The sequence below is a fragment of the Aspergillus brunneoviolaceus genome, assembly GCF_003184695.1.
Source record: "Aspergillus brunneoviolaceus CBS 621.78 unplaced genomic scaffold BO95scaffold_26, whole genome shotgun sequence".
Taxonomy (NCBI): Eukaryota; Fungi; Ascomycota; class Eurotiomycetes; order Eurotiales; family Aspergillaceae; genus Aspergillus; species Aspergillus brunneoviolaceus.
Window position 1 is genome coordinate 374344 of NW_020290756.1, and position 16314 is coordinate 390657.

Here is a 16314-nt window from a genome sequence, read left to right on the forward strand (position 1 = left end):
TTTGACATCTCGACGCAGGAAGCGATGTGATTGGACCCCTCCAGACTTGGACCCCTGTCGTCACGTACCAAATAACACGTCCAGGAGTCTCAGCCTTAGAAGTGGATTTTCGTGATCAGTTGACATCTCGACGGAGGCAGCGATGTGATTGGATGAATCCAGATGAACCCCTGTCGTCGCGTACCAAGTAACGCGTCCAGGGGCGGGTTCAGCCTTAAATGTAGATTTTCGTGATGTTTTCGACATTTCGACGGGGACAGGATGGGCACCTTAAACGATGCGATGCGTGGGTAAGTGTGGTAGGTCAGCTGCCCTCGGTGTGTATATCGGGCCAGACTATATTCTTACCAAGTGTGTAGCCCAGTAAGTTACACTTTAGAATAAGCCTAACAACGATACGAAACCATCATCCTTCTTCATCATCCCCGTGCATATATGCAGGTGAAACCCCTCATGCAAAAAGCCGGATCAAAACGGCAACAGCCGCTCCCAGGTCTCCTCCGACGCCGCTTTCCACTCCGCCTCCCGGAAATCATACGGCCAGCCGTACTGCTCCTGCAGCGTTCTCTTGATCCGAGGATACTGCCGTGCAACTTAGCATTGCGATTGCAGGAATAAGCAAGGAAGGGGGGGGGGGGCAACACACCACCTCACCCGAATCCAGAACCCAGTAGCCCCGCGCCCCGCTGTGACCACAGGGAATCATCTGCAGCGCCCGCAGCTTCTCCAAATGATCCGACAGAAACGTCGGGGCGTGGTGGGCGTGATACGCGCGCAAGTCAATGGCGTCGTCGCCGCTGCCGCTGGACTGGAGCCCATCCCACTCCCAGACTCGGATGGTATCTACGTATCATATCCACATCAACCGCTCGAACTCTCCCAATACAGCCTCTACCCAAAAAGGAACAAAGAGAGGGGAAAGGGGAAAGGGGAGGGGGGTACTTACTCTCCGCCACATCCAAAACCCAACACTCCCCTTCATCCGCGGGGCAGCTCAGCGCGATCTCCTGCGGGCGCAAGACATCCCCCCGCAGCTCGTCGACATGCCCGTACCGCTTGGGGTCCCGAGCGCCGCGGATCTCCTCGTCCTCGAGGTAGACGAAGGCGCGCGAGAGCGGGGTGATCGGGACGGTTTCGGCGAGCCGCGGGGTCCGGGGGTAGGGCAGGCGCTTCAGCAGCGAGATCACGGCGGGGTCGAGGTGCAGGGCCGCGCAGAGGGGCTCGTTGATCGCGTGGCCGGCTCCATGGGCTGGGGGCCAGATGAGTTCGTCCGGGGTGATGTAGTTGAGTTGCTGGTAGGTGCGGTAGATCTCGGTGATGAGGGCGACGAGGGTGGTTTCGTTGTAGGGGAGGCGCGGGGCGGGGATGTCTTGGGCGGGGTCTGCTTCGTCTTGCTTTGAGGGGTCTGGTTCGGGGGGGTGGGGGATGGGAGCTGCCCGAAGGCGGTTTTGGAGACGTTCTTGGCGCCATTGGGATAGGATTATGAAGATGGCGTAGGTTAGGGTGAGGAGGTGGAGCCATCCGACGAAAGAGTCGGGGAACTGCAATTTCCAGAATGGCATTCTTGTGGGTATGTATGGTTGGGCGCAATCGGAGAGCGGTCACATTCCGTGAACTAAGGAGGAAAAGAAGTTGGATTAGAAGATTGGGTGCTTGTGGCAATGATAATGGCCAGTTCATCTATATTTGAGGAAGATGAGTGGACTAGAGCAGCGCAGGACGGTGGATAAGGGTTTGTCGGGGACGTGGATAAGTGAATAGGTAGACAATTCAGGGACGTCAGGCTACCCAGAGCTAAGAACCACCGGGGTGGGCGGTGAGCAGCAGCATGACCAGTGGACCGCTGACAGATATAGTACAGTACAGTACAGTATAGTATAGTACAGCGGCGGTAATATTCTTTATCCGTAACTTACGGCTAACAGGGGATTTATTAGGGCAAGCTATGGTCTCCCGCTCGTTGCAGGGGGTCAGTGTTCCAAAGAGCATTTCATATTTCTCTCCTGACGAGAACGTATGTCGCATGCACCAACGTCAATGTGCGGAAGCTCTGAGCAACCGAGTTAAGAGTAAGATTACCTTCGCCGCATGTCCCATAGCTCGGGATAAATCTCTGCACTCCTCACCGTTTTAGTTTCCAGGCCTCGGTTTGGATTGGTCTGTTCGGATCCGCTAAGATATAGTTTGGATATACTAGTGTATGGGGGCCAAAACACCTCGGTTCCGACGCAGGATGCAGGAGTCCTGCAGGAACGTCAAACTGAGGATCGAGCCACGAGGAGCGGCTGGATACGAGGTGCTAATTACGCTAATCTAATCTCCGACAAAGAGGGGCCAGCCGGGACTAACTTAGGGACCATGATTTTTCAATAGTGCAAGACCGGACACTTTCCGGGAGGGTTAGATTGGATAGTACTATCTGTCCGGATTTGGCATCTGATTCCGAAAAAATCGAAGAGCTTGAAGGCTAAAGCTAGGATAATCCAGCTGGCTGATAGTCGAAGGGGAAAAAACAAGAAAAACAAGTTCTAGTGCTGCCGGGTCCTGTGTTGATGCTGATGGCGCAGGAGTAGGATATTCTACACAAGGGGTCAATTAAGCAAAAAGTCCCTTATGACAATATAAACATGTTCAAGAACCAACTTCGAAACTACATATAGACCAAAATGCGAAAACGATTCAGCCGCGTGCCCGAATGACCTCTTCGCCTATTCATTAGATGTGGGTACAAGAACTTCCGGATCGAACTACAAGATTCCCACGCAAATATAGGTTTCGGTCCACAAATCCGTGCAATCCGTCCCAATGGCCGGGTTCCACTCCTCCAATTCGGCCACGGTGACCCCCTCCGTGCTCGCGATGCTCGAGCAGCCGTCCCCAGTGACCACATAGTAGAAGGAATCGCAGTCCGACACCATGCCCGTCTGGATCGGAGTGGGAGTCGTGACTCCGTTGCCGGTTGTCGTTGCCGATGTTGTCGTCGCAGTAGCAGTGGTGGTGCTTCCCTCAATTCCGATGCACACATAATCGCCCACGTCCAGGTCAGCGCAGCTGCTGCCGACAGCAGGGTTCCAGGTGTAGAAATTAGTCAGTGCGATTCCCGCATCGGATGCAATGGCTGCGCACGTGTCTCCGGCGACCACGAGATGGAACGCGTCGCAGGTGGCGGTCATGCCCGTTTGAATTGGGGCGGGCGTGACGATGGCAGTGCCGCTGCTGGTGGCCGTGGTTGTGGTTACAGTCCCAGTCGCTGCAATGCACACATAATCACCGACATCGAGATCAGCGCAGCTGCTGCCAACCGCAGGGTTCCAGGCGTAGAAGTCGGACAGTGCGATTCCCGCATCGGACGCAATGGCTGCGCACGTGTCTCCGGAGACCACAAGATGAAACGCGTCGCAGGTGGCGGTCATGCCGGTCTGAATCGGGGCTGGCGTAACAATGCCCGTACCGCTGCTGGTGGCCGTGGCTGTTGCTGCTGTGGAGGAGATTGCACTCCCCGTTGCCCCGATGCACACATAATCACCGATGTCGAGGTCCGCGCAGCTGCTACCAACCGCAGGGTTCCAGGCGTAGAAGTCGGACAGTGCAATACCGGCATTAGAGGCAATGGCCGCGCACGTGTCTCCGGAGACCACGAGATAGAACTCGTCGCATGTGGCCGTCATGCCTGTTTGAATGGGCGAGGGTGTGGTGATTCCCGCGCTCGCCACGGTCGCAGATCCGGTCGTGGAAGCAGAGATGGTGCTTGTAATCAAAGTACTCGCGACAGATGGAGTGGAAGCCTGCGATGTTGTGGACGAGGTCGACGAGATTGATGAGGACGACGTGGTCTTGAAGGTCTCAAAGTTGATGTCCACGCAGTAGTCATAGCCCGCAACCAAGTTGCAGTCGGTGTACAGTAGCGAGAGGTAGGGATTCTACTTTCATGTGTCAGACCCTGCACGTCGCGGGATGCAAGAGTTGACCTACCCATGCAAGAAAATCCTCTTCAGTGATCGAGTATGTGGCCTCGATGTCGGCACAGGTCAAACCGGTCGTGTAGGTGACCCATTCACTGCAGTCTGAGTTCGCCCCGGGGAATGCGGTGCCAGAGGGGGCGATCAAGTATCCAGTAGTGAGACGGCTCGCCACCAGGACTGATGCGATAAGTGTGATAAAAGCCATTTTAGTTGAGAAAGCGACCAGCAAGGGTGCAGGAGACTTGATCGACTGCCGAACAAAGAGATGAACCGGCGTATCGTTTATATAGAGCCTAAAAGGGAGGGAGGCTCGGTCAAGGACATCCTACACCTGCTAGAATTATTCAATATGCGAACCTTCCCACTATTCCACCGCTAAAGGATGGCCGGAGTAGTAGGTAAATTACTAGGTCAGTTACTAGGTCTGTCACTTGGAACAGTATTAGGAACAATATAATAGGTAACTTCTTGGCACTCAGGGCCGGCATTGACTGCCTGACTCGGCATAGTCTCCCCCTGCCAAGCCTCAATACAGCAAGCGAAGCTCTGCTAAGCTCGCTAAGCGCGGAGCCCCAACGGCAGCCAAGAGCCAACCATAGTCCACGCTAGAATGACAAGGAGGCAAAAGCATCCTGGCCATCCTGGCCATCCTGCAGGACGGAGCTAGCCTCAATGTTAGTCCCAGAGCTAGCGATATATGGTTGATAGATTGTCTGATCTCTCAATTTTTCACGGCACGTGGAATAGGCAGTTTGGGGGCTAAAGACTAAATTTCTTTCGGTCTAACTTCGTTCTGACTTGGCGAATGCCTCGTGGTTTGCAGAAGTGGCGTGAAGGCGGGGCAGATACATGCATGCCGCTGGCTCAAGTCTGCTCCTGCACTAGTAGCGAAAGCATGGGTTCCACCTGGAAAATGAAAAGAGAGGATAGCCTTGCGTTGGTCCAGTATAGATTGATTGTGTTGCGTAAGTCAACTTACAGACGATGGCGTCTGGTGTGGTTGTGTGGTGCTTTAGCGATGCTTCGAGTAATGTCCTCTGAGGCAGTGTTAGTATTTACAGTCTTGACGGCGGAGGGGGGTGCGCGAGATGAGGCGACTTTGAGGATGGTATAAAGCGAGCGCATTGCCCGCTGCACTTTTTGTCATTGCATCAAGCTCTTCACAGTCGCTATGTTGACCCTGAATTTCCTATAGCCTCACACGTTCTCTCTTTGTCACTCATTCCTCTCTCTCTCTCTCTCTCTCTCTCTCTTTTCTATTTCTTTATTTTGTTTTTCGGATACCTTCATTTATTCAATCTTCTCTCTTGATTAAACGACATACCCTGCTTTCGGGGTCTGAGCTACCATGAAGCTCCCTCGCATGACCCAAGCCTTCACGGCTGGCTTAGCCCTGCTGGGTCCAGGGGTCGTCGCAGACAGTGTCGATGCTCAGTCGGCCTTGTCTGCCTTTCTCAGTGCCAACCCAATCAGTACACGGTCAGCTTCCGAGCCAAAGGCCACGGTCGACTTGGAGACCCTGAAAGCTGCCGTAGTGGCGGGAAATTACACTCCGTCGCGGTCATGGGAGTTCCTTCGCGCTGCTTGTCCAGGAAGTTGTACTGACCTGGGACTCGATTCGTCGGCCTGGCCGGTCTACTCCGGCGTCCACCGGCTCTCTCTGTGTGATGAGGCTATGCTACTGCAATTCGCTCTATACACCACTGTCAATCAGTCTCAGAGTCGAGTCGGTCTTCGTGGCTGCACGGCGGACCTGGTTGCTGATACCGCCGCGCAAACTGGAAGTACTTCGTGTCAGATGCCTACGAACATGACCTCCGTGGTCTCGTCTCTGCAGATTTCCCGCGACACGGCCTCGTCGGCAGCAGCCTCTGATAGCGACGCGGTCGCCGCGTTGACCCAACTGCTGGCCTACGAGACACTCAATCCGTCGGCTGCGTGTAATGAGACCATCAATTTTGCCCTCGCGGGACAGACCACGGTGGGTCTGTATATGGGCAGCAGCTTGCACAGCCAGAACCTTCTTGCTCCCATTCTCGAGTCGCTCATTGAAGAGATTCAAGACAAGGGGGTCTCCGAAACTCTAATGGTGCAGCTCTGCAGCAGTCAGCACAGTGCCCGGTACGCCTTCGGCGTTATCGTCAGTGCCAGCGGAGACTTGTCGGTCGCTCAAACCGCGGTGCAGACGTGGCGCAACAGTAGCTGCATAGCCACTCTGGATGATAGCACTATCTGGCAGAACCTCACCTATTCGATCCCCACTGTGTCACACGCCCGAACCAACACCACCAGCCTGTGGGCTCGTCAGCGGTATGCCCCCAGCCAGCTTCGCTCGCGAGACGATGACGATGACGATGACAGCACGACTTGTACGGCAGTGCAGGTGGTTTCCGGCGATACGTGTGCGACACTAGCGACCGAGTGTGGCATTACAGCGACTGAGCTCAGTACCTACAACCCCAGTTCCACCTTATGCTCGAACCTGACTGTGGGCGAGTATATCTGTTGCACGGAGGGATCCGCTCCAGATTATGCCCCCTCGCCTGATGCAGATGGTTATTGTTACTCATACCTGATTCAGACCGGCGACTCTTGCGACGTCCTCGCCGCCACATATACTCTGACCAAGGACGAGATTGAGAGCTACAATACCGAGACATGGGGATGGTTGGGCTGCGGTGATCTTCTCGTCGGTGAATACATGTGTCTGAGCTCGGGTTATCCTCCAATGCCTGCGGTGATCGCCAACGCCGTCTGCGGGCCGCAAGTCAACGGGACAGTCAGTGTTCCATATGGAACAAATCTTAGTACCCTGAACGAGTGCCCGCTGAACGCCTGTTGTGATATCTGGGGGCAATGTGGTATCACGGCAGAGTTCTGTACCCCCACCGAGTCAACCACAGGCAACCCGGGCACGGCCGCGAACAACACGAATGGTTGTATCTCGAACTGTGGAACCGAGATTGTACAGAGTGACGCTCCCAGCGAGGTCTTTAAGATTGGATATTTCGAGGGCTACGATGTGGAGCGCGCCTGTATGCGTACCATGATTGCGGATATCGATACGAGTCTATACACCCATATCCACATGTCCTTCGCCACGCTGAATGCAGATCTGTCCTATAACATCTCCAGCCTGGAAGATCAATGGAATGACTTTGTCGAGTTGGATGGAGTCAAGCGCATCATCACTGTGGGTGGATGGGATTTCTCGACCGACGCGGACACGTACGACATCTTTCGGTCTGCAGTCTCCGATAGCACTAACCGGGCTACCCTGATCACGAATACCATTGATCTACTCACCACCTACGATCTCGACGGTGTGGATTGGGACTGGGAGTATCCTGCTGAGCCGGATATTCCAGATATTCCTGCCGACAGTACCGATGACGGGACCAATTTCTTCCTCTTTCTTCTGGAGCTGCAGATGCAGATGGCAATTGATGCCCCGGATAAGACTATCTCAACGACGGCACCTTCCTCGTTTTGGTACTTGAAGGGTATTCCCATTATGGCCATCAGTGAGGTGGTGGATTATATTGTCCTGATGGCCTACGATCTACACGGGCAGTGGGACTGGAACAATACGTATGCTGATCCGGGCTGTACCCAAGGCGGTTGCTTGCGGTCCCATGTGAACTTGACGGAGACTGTCAGTGCCTTATCGATGATCACCAAGGCGGGCGTGCCCTCGAACATGGTGGCTGTGGGAGTAGCGAGCTACGCCCGATCCTTCCAAATGACTGAGGCCGATTGCTACGGCCCCGAATGCACCTTCACCGGCCCGGATTCGGGAGCGGTTCCAGGCGCTTGCACGGACACTGCTGGGTATATCTCCAACGCCGAGCTCGCAGGAATTGCGGAAGAAGTGGAGGTTTATACGTACATTGACGAAGATTCGAACTCCAACATCATGGTTTGGAACGACACCCAGTGGGCGGGCTATATGGACGATGATATCAAAGCCAGCCGCGCCGAGCTCTACGAGGGCTACAACTTCTTGGGAATTGCTGACTGGGCGATCGACCTGCTGACTTCCAACGGGTCGACTTCGACGTCGGAGGGATCGAGCTGCGAAGTGTACATTGATCCATCGATCTGGGACGAAGACAGTCCATCTGTGACGGCTGTCCCCGGATGTTCGTTGATTTGGCCCCCTCAGCCCCTCAGCAGCACGACAACCATCACCCTGCCCCCCTGGACTACCACCCTGACCTACACTACCGTGGTGACTGAGACAACGTCCGCCTCCAGTGGCGGGGATGTGACGGCAGTCACCTCTCACGTTAGCTACTGGTTCCCAACCATCATCAGCATTCCGCCGGTGCAGACGACCGCAATTCCTGTCTGGGGCGTCAATCTCCCCAATGGCAGCACCACTGGAACAATCTGGCTGACTTCCTCGGTTGAGCCATCACCGTTTGCTGTTACTTGGACTCCGTAAGTGCTCGCAACCCCCGTTCAACCCCGTCTGTTGGATGTGACTGACCATGATTCTAGTACCATCGGAGGCACCACCGTGGTGTCGGCTGCCACTACCACCGCCACCGAGACCTCTAACGTTGTCGTCTGGGGCGACTACACCTACGTGGAGCCGGCTGTCACCGAGACTCTGGGTGGCTCAACTACGGTGATCTCAGGAACCATTCTGCCTCCCGTGACTACGACGGTGACACCGGTCGTCTATCCCAGCACCACGGACACCACTCACGATACCAAGCTCAACAGCAAGACCACCAAATGGACGAGTGGCAAGCCTCCAAGCCCGACGGCAACAGCGGGCTGTGCGGGATGTGGCACTGGCTGTCAGTGATTATTCTCCCTTCCTCCTCATGTCACAGAGAAGCTAACTTCTGAAACCTGCGTGGTAGGTGTACTGTTCTGTGATTCTGACTGCCCTATCTGCCCTATCGGGGTAGACATCACTGGTGGAGGCAGTGGCGATGGCGACGACGACGACGACTCCTCGACCACGACGACATGTTCCAGCACGACCACGACCTCGAACTGCGACGTGTACTGCACCATTGCAACCGAATCCGCCATTGCGACCACGGATTGCACCTCGACCACCTGCTACTCGGTGACCGGATGCGATATGACCGCCACAACGAAGACCTTCACTTCGGAGACCACGGCCGCCTGTCCCGCCGTGGCGACGGGGGCGGATCTGGCGCTCAACTATGATAGCTTTTCGGGCTGCCAGGCATGTGCGTGGCACTTTATCCCGTTCTACGGCGACGATGACGCCTCGTACGAGGACGATTGGCCGATGCTGGCGGAATCCGAGTACGCGTGGCCGTCCATCGACCTGAGACGTCGTGGAGTGGCCGCGGATCTTCCCCGGATGACCGGAACCGGCACCGGCACCGTGATGATGCCGACGTCAACAGCAAGAGCAACTGCGACTGTGACCGGACTCCGAAGGACTGAGCCCGCGAGCGCAAGGATGACCACCGCGCCGGCCAGGGCGCCAGGTGCACATGGCAGATTCATTGAGAAACGCGACGGAGCCAAGCGCGAGACGATCAAATCGGTGGGCAAATGCGCTTTGGGCGCGGATACCACCGTCACCGTGCCCCCCTACACCAACGGATACGACTGGTACAACAGTGAGACGGATGGTCTGATTGTGGGCTCGCAGACGGACATGCCGCGGTGGTATCATACCACCACGGCCGCTGGTTGTGCGGTGGAAGTGACCCAGGTGGCTGTCGCTGACCTGCCGACGGATTTTGGCGATGTGGCCACGATGGACCATGCCTGTGAGTATCTCCTCGCCTCAGCTTACCTTGGAACAATCGACATGAAACTGACTACGTGTTACAGGGGAAATGGGATGGCTGAAGGACTTCTTCAGCCAGATGTTTACCGGTGCCACCACGAGCACCTTCTCGTGCGCCGACGCCGAAGTCATCTTCTTCGGCTGCGGCAATCGCTTGCAGAGCGTGAGTATCCGTCGAGGCCCAAGTACATTCTCCCGCTGACTCTCATGACCTTTTCTCTCTGGTAGATCTACTCGGCCATTGCATCGGATGACTACTTTGAGTTCATTGGAATCAGCAAGGTACTCAATCGCCTCAAGGCGGCAATTGCCAAAAAGGACTACGGAGGCAAGACCTTCAAGAATTGGACCAACACGAAGGGAGTTGGAGCCATCAAGGCAACCACGCCTTGGGTGGGAACCGCCGAGACGAATGCCCTCCAGTCGATGGGAGCGCGCACCAAGTTCCGCTCCAAGATGGAGCTGCTCTGGCAGATGGCGGCTTCGTGTGTGGTCATCACCGATACTAACGTCAATGACTACATGCAATCGACCAACGCACGGATCTACAACAAGATGTGAGTCTTCGCTATGCGGGTGTGTGTTTTGTAGTCATACTAACGGGGAATCACTCTCCCTTGCCAGGCTTGCGTTGGACAACTGGATCAGCGCCAACCTCGATAGCACGTACTCCGACACCGACACCAAGAAGTTTGCAGTGCAGTTCACCAACTTCATGAACACCTACTCGACGGTCACGACGACGGTGCAAGGGTATATCGACACGCTGATCACGGTGATGGACGCGGAATCGGCGCTGCTGACGACCATCGCCGGCAACTCCGGCCTGACCAACGCGCTGGACGAAGCCAACGATATGCTCACGGGCTACGCGGCCCTGAAAAGCAAGTACTCGAGCGTGTGCTCCACCAGTATCACCTGGGACTTCACCGCCGACGCCAACCCGGCGCTAAAGCGGCGCGACGACGACGATGACACCGAGACCACGGCGGCGGCGTGTACCATCAGCTCGTCTCCCACCACCACAGCCAGCGCCTCAGCCTCCAGCGACCCGCTGTGCGTGATTGGCGAGGACCCGGACGCGGGGATTAGCGGGGCGTTCTGCGTCTGCACGGGGGCGGCCAGCAACATCCCGACGATGACGGGCAGCAACCCGTGCGGCTACACCGTGCTGCCGACCTCGACCTCGACCAACAAGTACCCGTACACGTTCACGGACTCGCTGGGCGACCAGATAGCGTGCGCCTCGACGACCAAGAAGGTCAGCGACGGCACGACCGTCACCAGCTGCGCGGGCGCCTCGACCACCGTCTCCATCGACTACGCCAACAACCCGTACCCCTACACCTTCACCGACTTCTTCAGCGACGTGATCGCCTGCGAGTCCACCACCATCTACGACGTCGCGGGCTATGAGCTGACCGAGTGTGCGGGCTCCAGCACGACACTGGTCACCGCCACCACCACTGAAACCGAGGTCATCACCACCACCGCCCTCAGCGACCTGTGCGTCACCGGCAATTACTACTCGTGCGTTACCTTCCTGTTCAACTTCCGCATCGCCTCGTGTCCCGGCACCCCCAAGGCCCGCGCCGAGTGTATGGAGGACGCTTCTTCGGATGTGCAGATTGAGTGTGAGAAGCTGTGTGTCATGACCACGGGGACGACCACTATGACGGTGACGACGGCGGCGGCGCCGTAGAGGTATGGACTTGTGGCTGGCCTCCCTCTCTCTCGGTATACATCTCTAGTATTAGTGAGAAATTAAGAACCTTTATTCCATACGGAACGGCCGACACCCGAGTATTTCAGTATATCTCATATGCCAGCGTAGCGACATGGCCGTTGTTCTGGTCCTAGACACGATGACTGGCTCGTGTGGCCAAGGGGTGCTATGACTCATGAACATGAGATTCGCGATCGTAGAATCTTGACTCCATAAATCTACACATCCGATTTACTTTGAATCAGGATTCATGACATCACTCGTGGTCCGTCCCCATTATCCTCAGGTGAATGCCTCCCCGCCAGAAACACCATTTAGGGCTCGACCCGCCTTGTCTTCCCGCTATAAGATCACCTCTGCTCCCCCGTTCCCCGTTCCCCTTTCTCTCCGACCCGCGCCCCATCCAACCCACACCCACCCAACACCAACACAAACACCATGGACGCTGAACCAGCATCCCCATCCCTACCAGGGAATTTTCCCCCCGAAATCTGGCATCACATCGTGAACGTCGTAGGCAACCCCCTCCCTACCCCTCTCCCCGACCCGCCCTCACCAATCTAACCTCCAAACCACAAGCTCTTCTGGACCGACCGCACCGCCCTAAAAGCCCTCGCGCAGACCAACCAAGCGCTGTACCCCGTCGCCGCATCAGCCCTATTCCGGACCCTGCATTTCGAGTTCAACGGCGGGATGGATCACTGGGCGCGAGAGGAGGCGAAACGCCCGTGGTCCGCGCCCGAACCGCCCGTGCGGTGCTGCGCCTTTGTGCGGGCGATCGTCGTGACGGGCCACCAGCCGTGGAATGCGGGGCTTGGTAATGGCATCGACGTTATGTCGGATGCCCAGGAGGCGATGCTGTATTATCTGTTTGGGGCGGCGAGGGAGCTTCGGCGGTTTTAGTTGAGTCTCTTCCGTCTTGTTCAGGTGGGCCTGCTCTCTGACTACGTTTTTTGGGGGGATTGTAGTTGGTGGTACGAGACGTACATGCCCGGGGTGATTCTCCGGCGCCTCTACGAGGTCTCCCCGGCGACGGAGGTGCACATCCTCAGTTCCCAGGTCGCGCTGACCCAGAGGATACACCTGCATCAGCCGAGCCGGGGGCCTCCGCAGCTCGCGTGTCTCCGGTCTGTCGCGGCGGAGTGGTTCCGCGGCGAGTATGATCCGGCCCCAGATCGGGGCCGGGGGAGGGGATGGGGAAGCGTGCATCGGCCGGCGTCGTTGAAGGAACTGATTGTTCGGAGTCCGCGGCTGACGCATCTGTCGCTGACGGGACGGTCGACGTGGCGACGGGGGCAGCGCTGGGCGAACGAGGCGCCGGGGAAAGAGGAGGAAGAAACAGCGGCCGAGATCGAGGAGCGAGGGCTGATCACGCTGGAGGACGGAGATCGGCTGCCGGAGACGCTGGCGCATCTCGCGTTCCGGGGGATGCGGTTCGGCGCTGCGCAGAGTCGTCTCTGGGCGACGCAGTTGCGCTGGGAGGGCGTGCGGTCCCTCTCGCTTGTTGCAGTGGACTGGATTCACCTCTTGCCTGCTCTCAGAGGGGGAGCTCAGCTGCGCGAGCTGGTCTGGCTCGAGCTGGGCATGCCGCGGTTCACGAATAGGGGAAGAAGAATCAATCCGGAGGCGGCGCGACAACGCGCCGGGCTGCTGGAGGCCTTCCTCCGGACACAGCCCCGCTCGCTGCGCACCTTTATCGGAGTGGACCTGCCTGCGGACGTGGTTGCGGTGGTGGCCGAGGCGCACGGGGCGGGCCTGCAGCATCTGCGCCTGAGGACATCATCATCATCATCCCGCGATCCAGCGACTCTCGCGCCGGCCCAGCTGCATCAACTCCCCGAGGACTTTCCCAACCTCCGGTCTCTGGGCTTGTTTCTCCCCTCTTCGCAGTGTGACAGTGACATTGACAGCCTCCTCATCCCGCTCCGCCGTCTCCCGCACCTCCACCATCTGGAGCTGAATTTCCCTGCTCGACAGTCTGTCCCGCGCCCCGACCAAGGGCCTGCCAATAACGACTCCCTCAACATTGATTCCAGCAATATATTCAACCTTTTCCACCGTCTCGATATCCCGGATGGCCCACACCTGCGCTCCTGCCACATCCTGCACGGGGACTGGAATAGCCTCGACCACCCGCCCTGCCACAGCAGCCAGCACGACGCGATCCTCGTTGCCGAACGCGACCCCGCCGGGTATGTCCAGGTCTCCCAACTGTCACGGTGGCGACGGGCTCCGGGACACGATCGGCACAGCACGCCGACTTCCTCGGTGAACCTGGTGGGCCGGACGCTGGAGGTGGGGGGCTGGCCGGGGATGGCCGGGGAGGCGGAGGCGGGGCTGACGACCACGGCGGTCGCGGTAGATATAGGATGGGGGGTGAAGGATGCTCGGTGGGGGAGACGGTAGATCGATCCCGAGACAATCATGCGTGGAGGATGCTTTGCGATTGACGATGCTGTGTGAGGGACGTCGGGTTTCTCTTTTGTGGAGGGGTGGCGTGTGTCTCGTGGTAACCGGCGCCGTGCTTGCTAGAGAGATTCTGGCCGGAGGAGGGGTTAGGGTGTTGGGGGGACACAAGAAATGGGTATACTTGAATAAGGTGGTTGATCTTGATACTCCCTGGGAGCTTGCCATGTCCACCAGAAACTTTTACAGATTTTGAAGGCTTTGCTTACGTGGCTACCAAGGGTGTCTACTTCTGTTTCAGTAACATGATGTCTGGGATTGGGGTATACTGGGGTAGATGCAGCTCTTTCGCATGTTTGTGTGAAGATAATACAAGATACACGGTATAGATCCAGGGATATATTTGGATACCAAAAGATTAGCTTTCTCGATGAGTGGAAGGCTACCTGTTATATACCATTACAGATACTACACCTGATAGGACAACTATTACCACTACTACTTAGTAGTATTTCTTTTTCATAGCCAGTAACATCTCAACTAACAAGTTCCTCAATAACACCGTTAAGGTGTTTGTCCAATGCGAGGCCTGGCACGTTCCGTACCGCATCTCTCAAAACCAAAGAAACTAACTGCACCAGATGGAAGAAGATGTTTAACAAGAGTCAGACAACGGCTCGTTCCAACACCTGGCCAACCCTTCCCCCTCAACACACCAACTACACCCCATCCCACGCACCGCCAAACCCCTCATCCCGCTCCAAACACGCCCAGATCGACCTCCGCAGCGAAGCCACCGCCACCACCCCACCATCCCTGACCTTCGGTTCCACAAAAAACACCATCCCATCAAGCAACGCGTCCATGAACACCGGACTAGGAACCGATGCCACCCCGTCGCGTTGAACGGGGCCGCCGCCACCACTGGAAAGTTCAGCTGGATCCGGGACGTGTCGGGCTGCGCGGCGATCCACCTCCCTAGTTGACGCACCTCCGCCGGGGAGACGTGTCGGATGCGGTCGTTGATGAGCCCCGCGATCTGCCAGAGGGGTGCCTGCGTCAACGCGGTTGACTCCAGCTCTATCACGGGGGTTACGACCGTGTTTCCGAAGGTTCGGTCGGGCAGGCTGAGGTGCGGGAGGAAGTTCACGCTGGTGCCGAAGACGGAGGATCCCAAGGTTTTCTCTTCGGTATCGGTATCGGCGAGCAGACGAGCCCGTTGCACCCGCTGCCAGATGTGTGCTGTCAGCGCGGTGAATCCGGATACTCGGGCGCTGGGTGTATCAGGATTGACCGCCTGGGCTTTGAGACTGAGCACAGCTGCCGCTGAGAAGCCTAAGCTTCGTCCCACGATCGGGTCTGTGTCTAGGGTGTGCTGGAAGTCCGTTTCGTTCTGGGAGTGGGTTTGCGCCCCCGCGTCGGGGTCGTTCAGGCTGTAGGCTGCGAGCGGGTCGGCGAGTGCCTGTCTTCGCTCGTGATCTTCCATGTGCAGCATTTCGGCGACCATGAATGGCGGGTGGTGCGGCGGCGACGTCAACTCAATTCTTTCCGGCTGCTGTGGCTGGGTCGGCCATGGCGCGATAGATCGCCGCTAGGTCCTGATATAGCCCCAGAAAGCTGCCGGCTCCGCAGAGGACGTGCGAGATCCTCACCCCCAGGGCTACGGAGGAGCATGCGAACTCTGTTCGTTGGATGGTGAGGACGGAATCGCGCTGCGCGCCTTCGAGGGTCAGGTCCCATGGCGCGAACAGCGGGTTTTCTACGTTGGGGAAGTCGAATACGCTGAGTTCTGTGTCTGGTGCCGAGGGGCTGCGGGCGAAAGAGCGAAGAGGTGCGTCGCAGTGGGCTTCGAAGAGATGGATCCCGGTGCCGAGTCGGGTCATGGACCGGACGCCGGTCGCGGGATCGATGCGCAGTCGGCCGGTTAGGTGGGGGTAGTAGTCCAGGAGACGGCTGATGGCTTTGCGTAGTCGCTCGACCGGGAGCAAGTTGACGGAGGGCGAGGACTGGTAGATCTACACGGCGTTGACGGGGGTTGCGAAGTGGTAGAGGTGGTCGAAGGGTCCTAGCATATACGGATCGGAGGGAGATCGGGTGGCCACTTTGGATGACATGGGTTGCGGTGGTGGTGAAGTTGGCAGTCGAGAGGGCCATTGTGAGTATTCAGGCGGTTGAAGCAACAAGAATCTGATGAGATAGAGGCGTCAACAGTGAGTTGAATGCAAGAGAGGTTTTGTTCACGTCAGATGTGGTTGGTAAAGTTGAAATTTCCTAGATGCTTTAGGGCTTCATTATGGTGAGTCGGTACAGACATCGGGCACCCTAATGAGCTTAGCCTCAGTCGCTTCATTGATCTGCAATATCCACTCATAGCCCCTACAGCTTCGCTCATGTAGAGATTATTACTACGTACGGGCTTTCCGGACCGACTT

The 16314-nt window shown here is 57.1% G+C and overlaps 7 protein-coding genes across 7 annotated transcripts; 4 read left to right on the plus strand and 3 right to left on the minus strand.

The window, feature by feature from the left end:
* Window positions 1-468: 468 nt before the first annotated feature.
* Window positions 469-1562, minus strand: BO95DRAFT_462834 (uncharacterized protein; the record flags this gene model as incomplete). Its single annotated transcript, XM_025588941.1, has 3 exons — window positions 469-582; window positions 647-843; window positions 947-1562. 3 exons carry the CDS (start codon window positions 1560-1562, stop codon window positions 469-471), a joined length of 927 nt encoding a protein of 308 aa, XP_025443273.1.
* Window positions 1563-2747: 1185 nt separating this feature from the next.
* On the minus strand, window positions 2748-4167 carry BO95DRAFT_452467 (uncharacterized protein; the record flags this gene model as incomplete). The annotated part of the gene is made up of 2 exons (XM_025588149.1): window positions 2748-3920; window positions 3973-4167. 2 exons carry the CDS (start codon window positions 4165-4167, stop codon window positions 2748-2750), a joined length of 1368 nt encoding a protein of 455 aa, XP_025443274.1.
* Window positions 4168-5310: 1143 nt separating this feature from the next.
* On the plus strand, window positions 5311-9350 carry BO95DRAFT_387357 (class V chitinase Chi100; the record flags this gene model as incomplete). The annotated part of the gene is made up of 4 exons (XM_025583518.1): window positions 5311-6272; window positions 6324-8405; window positions 8466-8770; window positions 8837-9350. Coding segments are annotated over 4 exons (3861 nt in total), but the record flags the coding sequence as incomplete, so codon positions are not given.
* A 444-nt stretch (window positions 9351-9794) lies between these two features.
* Window positions 9795-11490, plus strand: BO95DRAFT_441963 (uncharacterized protein). Its single transcript, XM_025586313.1, has 3 exons — window positions 9795-9913; window positions 9979-10307; window positions 10375-11490. The coding sequence occupies exons 1-3, from the start codon at window positions 9800-9802 to the stop codon at window positions 11450-11452; spliced, it is 1521 nt and encodes a 506-aa protein (XP_025443276.1). The 5' UTR covers window positions 9795-9799; the 3' UTR covers window positions 11453-11490.
* Window positions 11491-12463: 973 nt separating this feature from the next.
* Window positions 12464-14253, plus strand: BO95DRAFT_513734 (uncharacterized protein; the record flags this gene model as incomplete). The annotated part of the gene is made up of 1 exon (XM_025591625.1): window positions 12464-14253. One exon carries the CDS (start codon window positions 12464-12466, stop codon window positions 13880-13882), a length of 1419 nt encoding a protein of 472 aa, XP_025443277.1. The 3' UTR covers window positions 13883-14253.
* BO95DRAFT_441964 (uncharacterized protein) lies at window positions 13824-14254 on the plus strand. The gene has a single exon (XM_025586314.1). The coding sequence runs from the start codon at window positions 13929-13931 to the stop codon at window positions 14136-14138; it is 210 nt and encodes a 69-aa protein (XP_025443278.1). The 5' UTR covers window positions 13824-13928; the 3' UTR covers window positions 14139-14254.
* A 1166-nt stretch (window positions 14255-15420) lies between these two features.
* Window positions 15421-16036, minus strand: BO95DRAFT_462840 (uncharacterized protein; the record flags this gene model as incomplete). Its single annotated transcript, XM_025588942.1, has 2 exons — window positions 15421-15897; window positions 15959-16036. 2 exons carry the CDS (start codon window positions 16034-16036, stop codon window positions 15421-15423), a joined length of 555 nt encoding a protein of 184 aa, XP_025443279.1.
* Window positions 16037-16314: the final 278 nt, after the last annotated feature.

What these genes read in the sequence shown, in the direction of transcription:
- BO95DRAFT_441963 (XM_025586313.1), top strand. Translation starts at nt 9,800, where the DNA reads ATGGGATGGCTGAAGGACTTCTTCAGCCAGATGTTTACCGGTGCCACC. An exon ending in GCGGCAATCGCTTGCAGAGC is followed by an intron (nt 9,914 to 9,978) that starts GTGAGTATCCGT and finishes TCTCTCTGGTAG; the next exon opens with ATCTACTCGGCCATTGCATC. An exon ending in GCACGGATCTACAACAAGAT is followed by an intron (nt 10,308 to 10,374) that starts GTGAGTCTTCGC and finishes CTCCCTTGCCAG; the next exon opens with GCTTGCGTTGGACAACTGGA.
- BO95DRAFT_441964 (XM_025586314.1), top strand. Translation starts at nt 13,929, where the DNA reads ATGCTGTGTGAGGGACGTCGGGTTTCTCTTTTGTGGAGGGGTGGCGTG.